Source organism: Chenopodium quinoa, unplaced genomic scaffold (genome assembly GCF_001683475.1).
Source record: "Chenopodium quinoa cultivar QQ74 unplaced genomic scaffold, ASM168347v1, whole genome shotgun sequence".
In the NCBI taxonomy this organism is placed as follows: Eukaryota; Viridiplantae; Streptophyta; class Magnoliopsida; order Caryophyllales; family Amaranthaceae; genus Chenopodium; species Chenopodium quinoa.
The window spans coordinates 1,105,006-1,116,060 of record NW_018744790.1 but is presented as its reverse complement, the minus strand read 5'-3'; the positions used below and the strand labels follow the sequence as shown (position 1 = coordinate 1,116,060).

Sequence of the window (11,055 nt, the reverse complement as noted above, 5' to 3'; positions counted from 1 at the left end):
TCATTTGCGTCGCTCCTTTATAAAGGAGCGACGCAAATGACTCTTATTTGCGTCGCGCCTAGGAGCGACGCAAATGACTCAAAAGTCATTTGCGTCGCGAGCAGTTGCGTCGCTCATAGAAGCGACGTAAATACACTATAAATGAGCGACGCAAATAAGCCTTTTTCTACTAGTGGGAGCAAACTGTCAGGAAATTTATCTGGCAGAATATCATCACTCGTTTCGGCATCCCGAAAGTGTTTGTCTTTGATCATGGAAGGCAATTTGATAATCTGTCGCTGAAGCGGTATACAGATCAGTTCGGCATCAAACTGACATATTCAGCGGTATGCCACCCGCAAAGTAACGGACAAGCCGAAGCTGCAAATAAACAGATTCTGAATGCCCTCAAAAAGAGGGTGGAGGATCAAAAGTCCAAGTGGCTGGAGGAGCTCCTAGGAACTCTCTAGTCCTTCGGACAACCGAAAAAGAAGCAACGGGCCATTCACCCTTCGAATTGGTGTACGGCGCCGAAGTTGTTCTCCCTGTGGAAATTGGCACTGAAAGCCTGCGAGTGCACCACTTCTCGGCCGAGAATGAGCAACTTATGAAGGAATCTCTCGATTTCCTTGACGAAGTAAGAGACTCGGCCCGAGTCAGAATGGCTGCGTACAAGCAGAGAATCGGCAAATTTTACAACCGAAGAGTTCAGGCAAGGCCTCTCAAAATTGGAGACCTCGTCCTTCGGAATGCTGCTGCGGTACAGAAAAGCCGAATTCATGGGAAGCTCTCAGCTGCTTGGGAGGGACCCTATGAAATCTATGATGAGCTTCAGCCGGGAACATACCGACTTCGGCAGTTGGATGGAACTGAGCTGAAAAACCACTGGAATGCTGATGTACTTAAAAACTTTCATGTGTAAACCCTTCGGGGCAGAACAATCCTTGTAAGTACATTTTTGAATTATTAATGAAAGGCCTCCGAGCCACTATTTTCTACAAACATTTGCAATCTTTACTCTTCCATTTTTTCTTTATTCCCTGTGTTTGAGATATCCATTTTTAGATAGACAGAAAATCAAGAGCAAAAGCATAAACTGATAGGAAATAAGCAAGGAAAAGAGAATTGGTCTCAGAAATCAGAAGATCAAGTCTTCAAATCTCTGGGGGGGGGCAAGAAATACAATAAGTGCAGACTGCCTCAGCTGAGACCTCTAAGCCGAAGCTTTGTACTTAGAAAAAAAAAAATCATAAACATAAGTGTTTTAAGTAAAGTGAAAGATAATAAGAGGAAAATTCAAGCATGCAAGTTCAAAGCAAGGCAATAAGAGGAAAATATCAAATTCATATACAGGAAATCATGCTTGGATTACGAGCTACAAACATAAGTGTTTCAAGTAAAGTGAAAGATAATATCGGCAGCCGCCCACAAGCGGAAAATAACAGCTGCTGAAATGTGTATAAGGCAAAAAAATAAATAGTTTGTACACTGAGGCAAGTTGAAGCAAAAACAAAGGCAAAAAACATTCAGAAGCGGCATCTATCATTTTAAGATCACGTTGATCCGCAAGATTCTAAAGACGACTGCCCGAGTCCCTAGGCTTCAGCTGAAGGGTCAGGCCTCCCAGCAAGGTTGGAGTCCAGCGCGGCATCAACCTCAGCTGCAGAAGAGGCGGGTTGAACTGGAGCTTGGACTTCAGCCTCCTTCATCTCAGCCTCCTTGGCCGCAGCATCCTCGGCCAGGAGGCGGGCTAGCAGATCTACCTCAGCCTGGCTAGCCTGCTGCATGTGAGGATTCTTGGGGTCTTCAGCCCAGATTTCACATTGATACCAATCCAGGTCAGGTGCAGCATGGAGAGCCAGCCTCCGAGCCACCCTATAGCCATTGAGGTAGGCAGTGGAGTACTCAGCCTGGGTATAAACCCTAAGGGCTAGCTGAGCCTCAGCATCGGCTAGCTTCTTCTGTACCTCGTCCAAGGCTTTCTGGGAGGACTCCCGCTGTTCCTTCAACTGAGCCTCGGCATCAGCAAGCCGCTGCTCAGTCTGCTCGGCCTTGTCTCGGGCCTGAGAGAGTTGTTCCTCTTGGTTCTTCAGTTGAACCTCCAGGCTGCTGATGCTCTGCCGCTGAGACTCTAGCTGGACCCCGGCCTCGACCATATCTTTTTCCCTCCTTTTGCAGGCTTGGCGGTGTTGATTGGCATCAGCCTCCAAGATCTTGATCTTCTGCCGAGATATTTCTTCTCGGGCCAGCACTTGGGATTGAACCTCAGTGTCGATTTTGTGCTGGATCTTGGCTTTGAGGCTAGGGACGTCAACCGCGCCGAAAGCTTTGAGCAGGGCCTCACCCTCGTCTGCTTGAGGCAAGACATCTTTCTCCATTTTAGCACAGAAAGTGTTGAAGGAGTCGATCACGACCCTAGCCCTATCCTCGGCTTTCTCCTGCTTCAGCTGGGCAAGCTTTGCCTCTGTCTCAACGATGTCTACCCTCTCCTGAAGTGTGTCAATCATCTCAAAGGTCATGGTATGATTGTAGACAACCTGCGGAGCTGGGATTAAATTTAAGTTAAATAAATTCACAAGTAAATCGAAATTGCTGAAGGTGCAGAATCTTATTACATACCCGCATTAGCAGTCTCTGGTTGTCTCGGGCAGGATCTGGTACTGAGGGACCGGGTTCAGCAATCTCGGCGGTTTCCCGAACAGATCACTCTCGGACTTGCTCCATTTTTGATAATTCGAAGCAACCGCCGAAATAAGCCTCGGCGCTTTCCTTGTACTTCCCCCAGATTTCGGCCCTAACGCCAGCTGGGATAGAGCACTTCTTGGCTGAAAACCCCATGTCCCCAGACTGGAAAGACTTGAAAGAGAGGAGCGAAGTTGATGGGACCTCATCCATTTTTTTGGGCTCAGTCGTCGCCCCTCCTTCAGCATGGTCCCCTCCAGTCAGGACCCCTTCAGCCTCCCCGTGAGGTTGACTTGTCAAGGCGTCAACCTCCCGCTGGATCTCAGCAGTGAAGCCCCTAGGGGCCTCGTCTTCAGCAGTAGCCGCCTCTTCGGCTACTTCAGCAACCCCAACCTCAGGGAGCTCAGCAGCACTCCCCTTGTTGGAAACCGCTTCGGGAACCCCCTCCTTTAGATCAGGAGTCCGTTGGTCCACCTCCATGTCAGCAGTAGGAGGAGGTGGTGGAGGGGTCCTCGGCGGTGATGGAATTGGCGGTGGTGGCTAAGTCGGGGGCGGAGGACCCCCTGTACCCCTTGGAACCCTGCCTCGGCCAGCAGCAGGTTCCCTTATGACAACGCCAGGCATTGGCCTCAGCGTGAAATCTCCTAGACCCACAACAGCTGGGCCCGTCCTTCTTCTCTTCCTCTGTTCAAGAGGTTGGTCGTCCATGTCGTTAGAATCTGAAGAGTCGAGTTCTGAAAGGTCGTCTTACGACTGGGGAGCCTTCCCTTCCCTCCTTCTGCCTTCTTCCTCAGACTGTAGAAGTGGGGGAACAAGGAAGGATCAGTATAAAAAAATAAAATATAAAAAAACAACAACAACAAAAAGAAGAAAAAGGAAGAAAAAGCAAGTTGCTGAAGGCCTTACCAAAGTCCTCGGATGAGCCTCGGCAGCACCAGAAGTCTCTTCACCCCTTTCTAGGGAATTGATGCCTCTGGTCACTTCCGCAGCAGCTTGAGCAGCGAGCACTTCTTCGGGTAGCAGAGGCCTCAAAGGATCATGCTTCTCCCACCAAGGCTTCTGCTTCAGATAATCTGTAGCAGCCTCGATCTGAAGGCCCGTTGAGTGTTTAGCGGGGTCCACAAACCTCGAAATCCAACGGCCATTACGAGGCGTCGCCGGTGGTTTTCTCTCTCTTCAAAGCTTTCCGCCGCTGCCGCCTCTCTCGCATCCATGGATGACAGTAGCGTGGAATGTAATCAGCTTTCGAAGTTGGTACTAATAAATAAAATTGGATGTTTTCTTGGGTTTAAACTGTGTGTTCTTTGTTATAATACTCCGTATAATTTACTCATGTTTCTTTGTGATCATTTAGTTTTGAAGTAATTATGCAATCCATGAAAAGGTAGCTTTTGATTATCTATTTACACGGATTTGCGTGTATGAAATTAATAGTGAGGTTTATTTATAATGCTAGTTGGATGATTGAGTTATTGCTGACTGAATTCCATAATTTAAGATTAAGCTGCTACTATAGTAATGCCGCCTTAGGCTATGTTACCCAGACTCTGGTACTCGTGTTGGACACCAGCCGCCTATAGGTTTATAGTTTGAACGCACTGGTTATTACTTGTTACTGAACTTTTATTGTTGAGTAAGTATGATCCTAGTGGTTTGTAATTCATGTCCTATCGAACTCGTTGTGTGGTTTCGAATTTGCATATACCATGAACTTGACTTGCTATTTGGTTGCAATTTGAGTTTTATTATTATTTTTTTTGAAATTTATACATGGGTAGGGTGGCTACTGTTTGGAGGTGCTTTGAAGAAATGATCTTAGAAATTGCGTCATTTTTCATAGCTAAGTGAGATGTTATATGCCATTCTTTGCTGTGTTGTAACATCAGTGGTGATGATTTATTGTGTGGGAACTGGGTTTTTCGAGTTGGTCAGTTCTTCATTGGTACATGTTGGTGGAGGAGTTAGTGACTGCTTATTCTAAGAGGCAGTGATTGTGTGTATGTACCTTTGAATGGATTGTTTTAATAAATGTTTTCCAGAGTAAGAGTGATGCTGGGTTAAGCAGTGGTTATAGTTGAGTATAGCCAAGAGAATGATTCTTTGATTTGACATGATACCCTATAGCCAAGAGAATTTGGTTTAGTCTCTTGCAAAATAGTACTCCATTTCATAATACTTTCTAATTAATTGTTTATATAATATTAACACAAGCTCAACTGAATATTGCTAATATCTCTAAAATGTCAATACACTATTGCTTAGTTACACTGTTTGGAACACTGGGTATAGACATACAACGCTAATTTCATGAGATGTTCTTGTTTGAGATTCTCTCTTCTTCATTACAACAATTGTAATCTAGGTAAACTTAAATGAAGCATGCTTTTAACTGGATATGATTATTTATACAAATGATTTTTATTGTTTGAATGTGTACATGCATAGTGAGAAACTATTTTCAGCATGTTCTAAACTATTCTTATGTTTAAAATATATTACTAATGTAGGAATGTTACTAATGTTTTTTATTTTATAAAATTTCAGCAAAATGGAAAGCCAAAATAAAGAAGAAGAAATTACTATTATACCGGATGAAAAAATTACTTATGGAAGAAAAAGGTAATTAAAGTTTTCCCTTATGTTCTAAAGTATTTTTCCCTTATATTCTAAAGTTTTCTCTTATGTTTTAAAGTATTTTTATTATGTTCTGTAATTTTTTATTATGTTCTAAAGTATTTTTATAATGATCTAAAGTTTTCTACTATGTTCTAAATTATTTCTATTATGTTCTAAAGTTTTCCCATATGTTCTAAAGTTTTCTATTATGTTTTATTATATTTTTTACTTATGTTCTAAAGTTTTCCCTTATGTTCTAAAGTATTTCTATTATGTTCTAATATTTTCTATCCATATGTTCTAAAATATTTCTATTATGTTGTAAAGTTTTTCCTTGTTCTAAAGTTTTCTATTATGTTCTAAAGTTTTCCTTATGTTCAAAAGTTTTCTATTATGTTCTATTACATTTTCCCCTTATGTTCTAAAGTTTTCTCTTATGTTCTAAAGTTTTCAATTATATTCTATTATATTTTTCCCTTATGTTCTAAAGTATTTTTATTATGTTATTCTATTATGTTCTAAAATATTTCTATTATGATATAAAATTTTCTATTATGTACTATTATATTTTTCCCTTATGTTCTAAAGTATTTCTATTATGTTCTAAGAGTAACTATTATGATATAAAGTTTTCTATCAAGTTCTAAAGATTATCATATATGTTCTAAATCATTTATATTTGATTTTAAAGGAAAATTGTTGAAAATGATGCGGAAGTAATTGACAAAGCTGAATTTGAGAAACATGTGCAAAGTCAGAAACGAAAAAAAAGTGCCAAGCTTTCATCAAGGATTCAACGAACTAGAAAAATGAAAGAAAAGGAAGAAGAAGATGATGATGATGATGAAAATGATGAGTAGGATGTGAAAAAAAATCAGAAAAATAAGAAAAGAAAGATTGAAAAAGAAAAGGATGATGAGGATGTGAAAATAATCAAAGTGGAAAAAAGTAAGAGATCGGCTTATCAAAGTGTTACCGCTAAGGAATTGATGAAACAAGTGTTGGTAAATCTCTCTGATAAGCATAAACAAGCTATTCAAAAAATTGGATTTGGTGCTTTTTTGAACTTGGATGCACCACATTATGTGGATTCTTGGTAAGCACTAGTGTTCTAAAGGTTTACATTATGTTCTAAAGTATTTCTATTTTGTTCTAAAGTTTTCCCTTATGTTCTAAAGTTGTCTCATATGTTTTATTATATTTTTCCCTTATGATCTAAAGTTTTCCCTTATGTTCTAAAGTATTTCTATTAAATTCTATGATTTTCTATTATGTTCTATTATTTTTTTGTTTTATGTTTAAAAGTTTTCCCATATGTTCTAAAGTATTTCTATTATGTTCTAAAGTTTTATCTTATGTTCTAAACTTTTTTATTATGTTCTATTATATTTTTTATTTATGCTCTAAATTTTTCCCTTATGTTCTAAAGTATTTCTATTATGTTCTAACATTTTCTATCCATATGTTCTAAAGTATCTTTATTATGTTCTAAAGTATCTTTATTATGTTCTAAAGTTTTCTATCCATATGTTCACATGATATATGTTCTAAAGTTTTCCATTATGTTCTAAATTATTTCTATTATGTTCGAAAGTTTTCCCTTATGTTCTAAAGTATTTCTAATACGTTCTAAAGTTTTCCTTTATGTTCTAAAGATTTCTATTATGTTCTATTATCATCTATTATGTTCTAATTCTTATAAAATTCTAATTAATGTTCTAAATTTTAATTATCATGTTAATTTTTATTTTTATTTAAATTCTAATCTATATGTATTTTGTATTCTAAACCTTTAATTTAAATCTAGGTTGACACAACAACTTCTTTCGAATTTTGATCCCAAGAGATGTTGCTTGATGCTACCGGGGAGAGAAGAAGAAATACTCTTTGATGAAATTGATGTTCACATGACATATGGATTGCCAATGGGAGATATAGCAATTCTTGATACAATAGAAAACAAGAATGAATGTGCAAATTTTATGCAAAAATGGAGAAAAAAACTTTCACCTTAAAGTGGTATGAATATTTTTATGTGTACTTGTATTCTAAACTTGTTATTTGGCTTATGTTCTAATGTATTTTAATAATGTTCTAAAGTATTTTTGATTATGTTTTAAGATTTTATATTATGTTCTATTATATTTTTCCCATATGTTCTAAAGTTTTCCATTATGTTCTATTATATTTTTCTCTTATGTTCTAAAGTTTTGCATTATGTTCTAAACAATTTCTATTATCTCCTAAAGTTTTATATTTTGTTCTAAAGTTTTCTATTATGTTCTATTATATTTTTTCTTTATGTTCTAAAGTTTTCCCTTATGTTCTAAAGTATTTCTATTATGTTCTATGATTTTCTATTATGTTTGAAATTATTTATATTACATGTCAATCTTTTAAAGTACTTTTGATTATAAAGTATTTTCTATTATGTTATAAAGTATTTCTATTATGTTCTAAAGTTTTCCATTATGTTCTAAAGTATTTTTGCTTATGTTCTAAAGTTATTCTGATTATGTTCTAAAGTATTTTTGCTTATGTTCTAAAGTATTTTTTATTGTATTCTAAATTACCTATCCATGTTCTAAATTACTTATAGGGTGGTCCAAAAAATGCACAATTGATTAGTAGGATTCAAAAGGTGAAGGAGGTAGATAAAGTACAAAAACAAGTTTCGGATGAATTCATTTGGAATTTTTTGGTTTGTGCGGTTAATAGTTGCATCCGTTCAACTAATAACAAGCAACTATACATTAAGTTTTTGTATAGTTGCAAGGATACAAAGAATATAGTTAAATTGAATTGGTGCAAATTTGTTAAGGAGCACTTGATGGAAACTACTAAAAAATGGTTAGATGGAGAATCTTTCTTTACGGGTCCTTTAATCTTTCTTATGGTAAGTTCTAATGATGTTCTAAATTATATATCTATGTTCTACTTTACATATCAATGTTCTAAAGTATTTCTAATGATGTTCTTTTAGGTATCCTATTTTGATCGGGTACAAAGGAAGGGGTTAGAGATACCACGTCAAGTTCCATTAATATCATTGTGGAACCAAGAAAGGTTCCATACAAGATTGAAGTTTGAGAAAGACCTTGGATTTGGAAAAGGAAAAGTACTAGAAAGAATGAAATTGAATGTGGTATGATTTTTGTATATGCTTATGTTCTAAAGTTTATACTATATGTTCTAAATTTTGTAATATATGTTCTAAAGTTTATTATCGTTTTATATTTTTCTATACAATATATTTATGCATGTATTCTAAAATTTATAATGTAAATTTAAAAAGGGATCGGAAAAAAGGCAAGAGAATGACAAAGGCAAAAAGAAAGAGCAACCCTTGACAATTAGAGAAAAACAAGGGGAGAAGAAAGTAATAAAAAAGCAAGGGAAAGACAAAGGAAAAGAGAAAGTTGTGGAAAACCAATCAATGACATGTGATTCTATCACGTCTCCAAATGATATGATGGTATAATGTTTTAATATTTTTTTTTATTAATTTATTTACTTATTTCTATAATATTTTAAATATTCATTATTTTATGTTCTAAATTCTTAGGATTTTTTAAGCAAATTTGGAGATTTGGCAAAAAGTCTTGCATCGAATGTAAAAGAGATGTATAACATGTTGGAACAAGCAAAGGATATCTTTGTTGAGGAATAAACAACGGGGAAAATGCATCATCTTATAGACAACATTTGGTGCAAGTATACCACAAAGGTATAATAATCATGTTCTAAACTATTTTTAGACTATGTTCTAAAGTGTAATTTTTATATTTATAATAGTTCAACATATATAAATGTCTTATTGGATTCTAACTTATGTATTCTTATATATAGTCATTGGTAAATCAAGAAGAAGAAAAGCAACAGACAAAAAGTCCTTCCATACTTAGTCAAGATCAACAATTCTTCGATGAACCGGCATTCATAGAAGAATTGAATATGTTGATGAACATTGCATGGAAGAAATTTAATGTTGAAAAGTCACCAAAGTCATTGGGACATGGTAATTACATGTTTAATTTCTAAATTATACCTATGTTCTAAATTATGCTCTTAAATCAAGTGTTTATGTTCCAACTCAAATCTTTATGATATAGTTAAGTTCTAAAATTGTGTTTTGTAATTATTATGAAGATTTGACATCAAATGAAGGAGAAAGAGAAAAGAACAACGATGAGAGAAATATCAATGAAAAGATAGATGATACTATCTCTTCACCTATACTTGGTAATTTCCAACTATTTTCAAACTCATTTCTTATTAATGTTCTTTTAATTAATTGATTTTAAAATGGAAAAATACTAAAAAAAAATGAAATAGAATATTTGTATATGCTTATGTTCTAAAGTTTACGCTATATGTTTTAAAGTTTAAGCTATATGTTCTATGGTTTGCACTTTATGTTATAAAGTTTATGTTAATGTTCCAACTCAAATTCTTATGATACAATTATATTATATGTTGTGTTTTATAATTATGTTTTCAAGATAAAGAAGAGAAGCAAGACCAAGGACAAGAGGATAATCAAAAAGAAAGACAAGAGGCAAAGGAAGGAGAAAGCCAAAAGGAGATGGAAGGAGAAAGAGAAGAGGAGCAAGAAGGAGATTTGGCTAAAGGTTATGATCTAAAGTATTTCTATTATATTCTAAACTAAAGTTTTCTATTATGCTATATTATATTTTCCCCTTATGTTCTAAAGTTTTCCCTTATGTTCTAAAGTATTTTAAAAAGGAAAAGTACTAAAAAAAATGAAATAGAATATTTGTATATGCTTATGCTCTAAAGTTTACGCTATATGTTCTAAAGTTTAAGCTATATGTTCTAAAGTTTGCACTTTATGTTCTAAAGTTTATGTTAATGTTCCAACTTAAATTCTTATGATACAATTATAATCTAATATTGTGTTTTATAATTATGTTTTCTAGAACAAGAAGAGAAGAAAGACCAAGAACAAGAGGATAATAAAGAAGAAAGACAAGACTCGAAGGAAGGAGAAGGACAAAAGGAGCAAGAAGGAGAAAGACAAGAGGAGCAAGAAGGAGATTTGACAAAAGGTTATGATCTAAAGTATTTCTATTATGTTCTAAACTAAAGTTTTCTACTATGCTCTATTGTATTTTTCCCTTATTTTCTAAAGTTTACCCTTATTTTAAAAAGGAAAATTACTAAAAAAAAAAGGAAATAGAATATTTGTATATGCTTATGTTCTAAAGTTTACGCTATATGTTCTAAAGTTTACACTATATGTTCTAAAGTTTGCACTTTATGTTCTAAAGTTTATGTTAATGTTCCAACTCAAATTCTTATGATACAATTATAATCTAATATTGTGTTTTATAATTATGTTTTCTAGAACAAGAAGAGAAGCAAGACCAAGAACGAGAGGATAATAAAGAAGAAAGACAAAAGGAGCAAGAAGGAGATTTGACAAAAGGTTATGATCTAAAGTATTTCTATTATGTTCTAAACTAAAGTTTTCTATTATGCTCTATTATATTTTTCCCTTATGTTCTTAAGTTTTTTTTATTATGTTTTTAGATTTTCTATTATGTTTTAAAGTTTTCTATTATGATCTATTATATTTTTTCTTTATGTTCTAAATTTTTCCCTTATGTTCTAAAGTATTCCAATTATGACATAAAGTTCTCTATTATATTCTAAAGATTATAATATATGTTTGAAATTATTTATAGAACATGTCAATCTTTTAAAGTACTTTTGATTATAAAGTATTTTCTATTATGTTCTAAAGTATTTCTATTA

General features: G+C 34.6%; 3 protein-coding genes and 1 long non-coding RNA gene across 5 annotated transcripts; 3 read left to right on the top strand and 1 right to left on the bottom strand.

The window, feature by feature from the left end:
• Positions 1-1,574: 1,574 nt before the first annotated feature.
• LOC110703864 (coiled-coil domain-containing protein 18-like) lies at positions 1,575-2,498 on the bottom strand. The gene has a single exon (XM_021881642.1). It carries the CDS (start codon positions 2,496-2,498, stop codon positions 1,575-1,577), a length of 924 nt encoding a protein of 307 aa, XP_021737334.1.
• A 1,603-nt stretch (positions 2,499-4,101) lies between these two features.
• Positions 4,102-6,033, top strand: LOC110703839. Its single transcript, XR_002507783.1, has 2 exons — positions 4,102-5,280; positions 5,969-6,033. It is a non-coding gene; the product is annotated as an uncharacterized LOC110703839 (long non-coding RNA).
• A 125-nt stretch (positions 6,034-6,158) lies between these two features.
• On the top strand, positions 6,159-7,425 carry LOC110703838. The gene is made up of 2 exons (XM_021881622.1): positions 6,159-6,373; positions 7,085-7,425. The coding sequence occupies exons 1-2, from the start codon at positions 6,267-6,269 to the stop codon at positions 7,290-7,292; spliced, it is 315 nt and encodes a 104-aa protein (XP_021737314.1). The 5' UTR covers positions 6,159-6,266; the 3' UTR covers positions 7,293-7,425.
• Positions 7,426-7,893: 468 nt separating this feature from the next.
• LOC110703837 (rho GTPase-activating protein gacV-like) lies at positions 7,894-10,129 on the top strand. 2 transcript variants are annotated; one of them, XM_021881619.1, is made up of 7 exons: positions 7,894-8,173; positions 8,261-8,422; positions 8,573-8,752; positions 8,843-9,004; positions 9,127-9,295; positions 9,427-9,519; positions 9,780-10,129. In XM_021881619.1, the coding sequence occupies exons 4-7, from the start codon at positions 8,960-8,962 to the stop codon at positions 9,944-9,946; spliced, it is 474 nt and encodes a 157-aa protein (XP_021737311.1). In that variant the 5' UTR covers positions 7,894-8,173; positions 8,261-8,422; positions 8,573-8,752; positions 8,843-8,959; the 3' UTR covers positions 9,947-10,129. The 2 variants fall into 2 exon arrangements, with proteins under 2 accessions (XP_021737311.1, XP_021737312.1); XM_021881620.1 differs by lacking the exon at positions 7,894-8,173 and having other exon boundaries at positions 8,183-8,422.
• The last annotated feature ends 926 nt before the right edge of the window (positions 10,130-11,055 follow it).

Bases quoted from the DNA above. Each gene is read 5' to 3' on its own strand.
- LOC110703864 (XM_021881642.1), bottom strand. From the start codon at position 2,498: ATGACCTTTGAGATGATTGACACACTTCAGGAGAGGGTAGACATCGTT.
- LOC110703838 (XM_021881622.1), top strand. From the start codon at position 6,267: ATGAAACAAGTGTTGGTAAATCTCTCTGATAAGCATAAACAAGCTATT. The intron at 6,374-7,084 runs GTAAGCACTAGT...ATTTAAATCTAG, and splicing joins CCACATTATGTGGATTCTTG to GTTGACACAACAACTTCTTT.
- LOC110703837 (XM_021881619.1), top strand. From the start codon at position 8,960: ATGCATCATCTTATAGACAACATTTGGTGCAAGTATACCACAAAG. The intron at 9,296-9,426 runs GTAATTACATGT...ATTATTATGAAG, and splicing joins ACCAAAGTCATTGGGACATG to ATTTGACATCAAATGAAGGA. The intron at 9,520-9,779 runs GTAATTTCCAAC...TATGTTTTCAAG, and splicing joins TATCTCTTCACCTATACTTG to ATAAAGAAGAGAAGCAAGAC.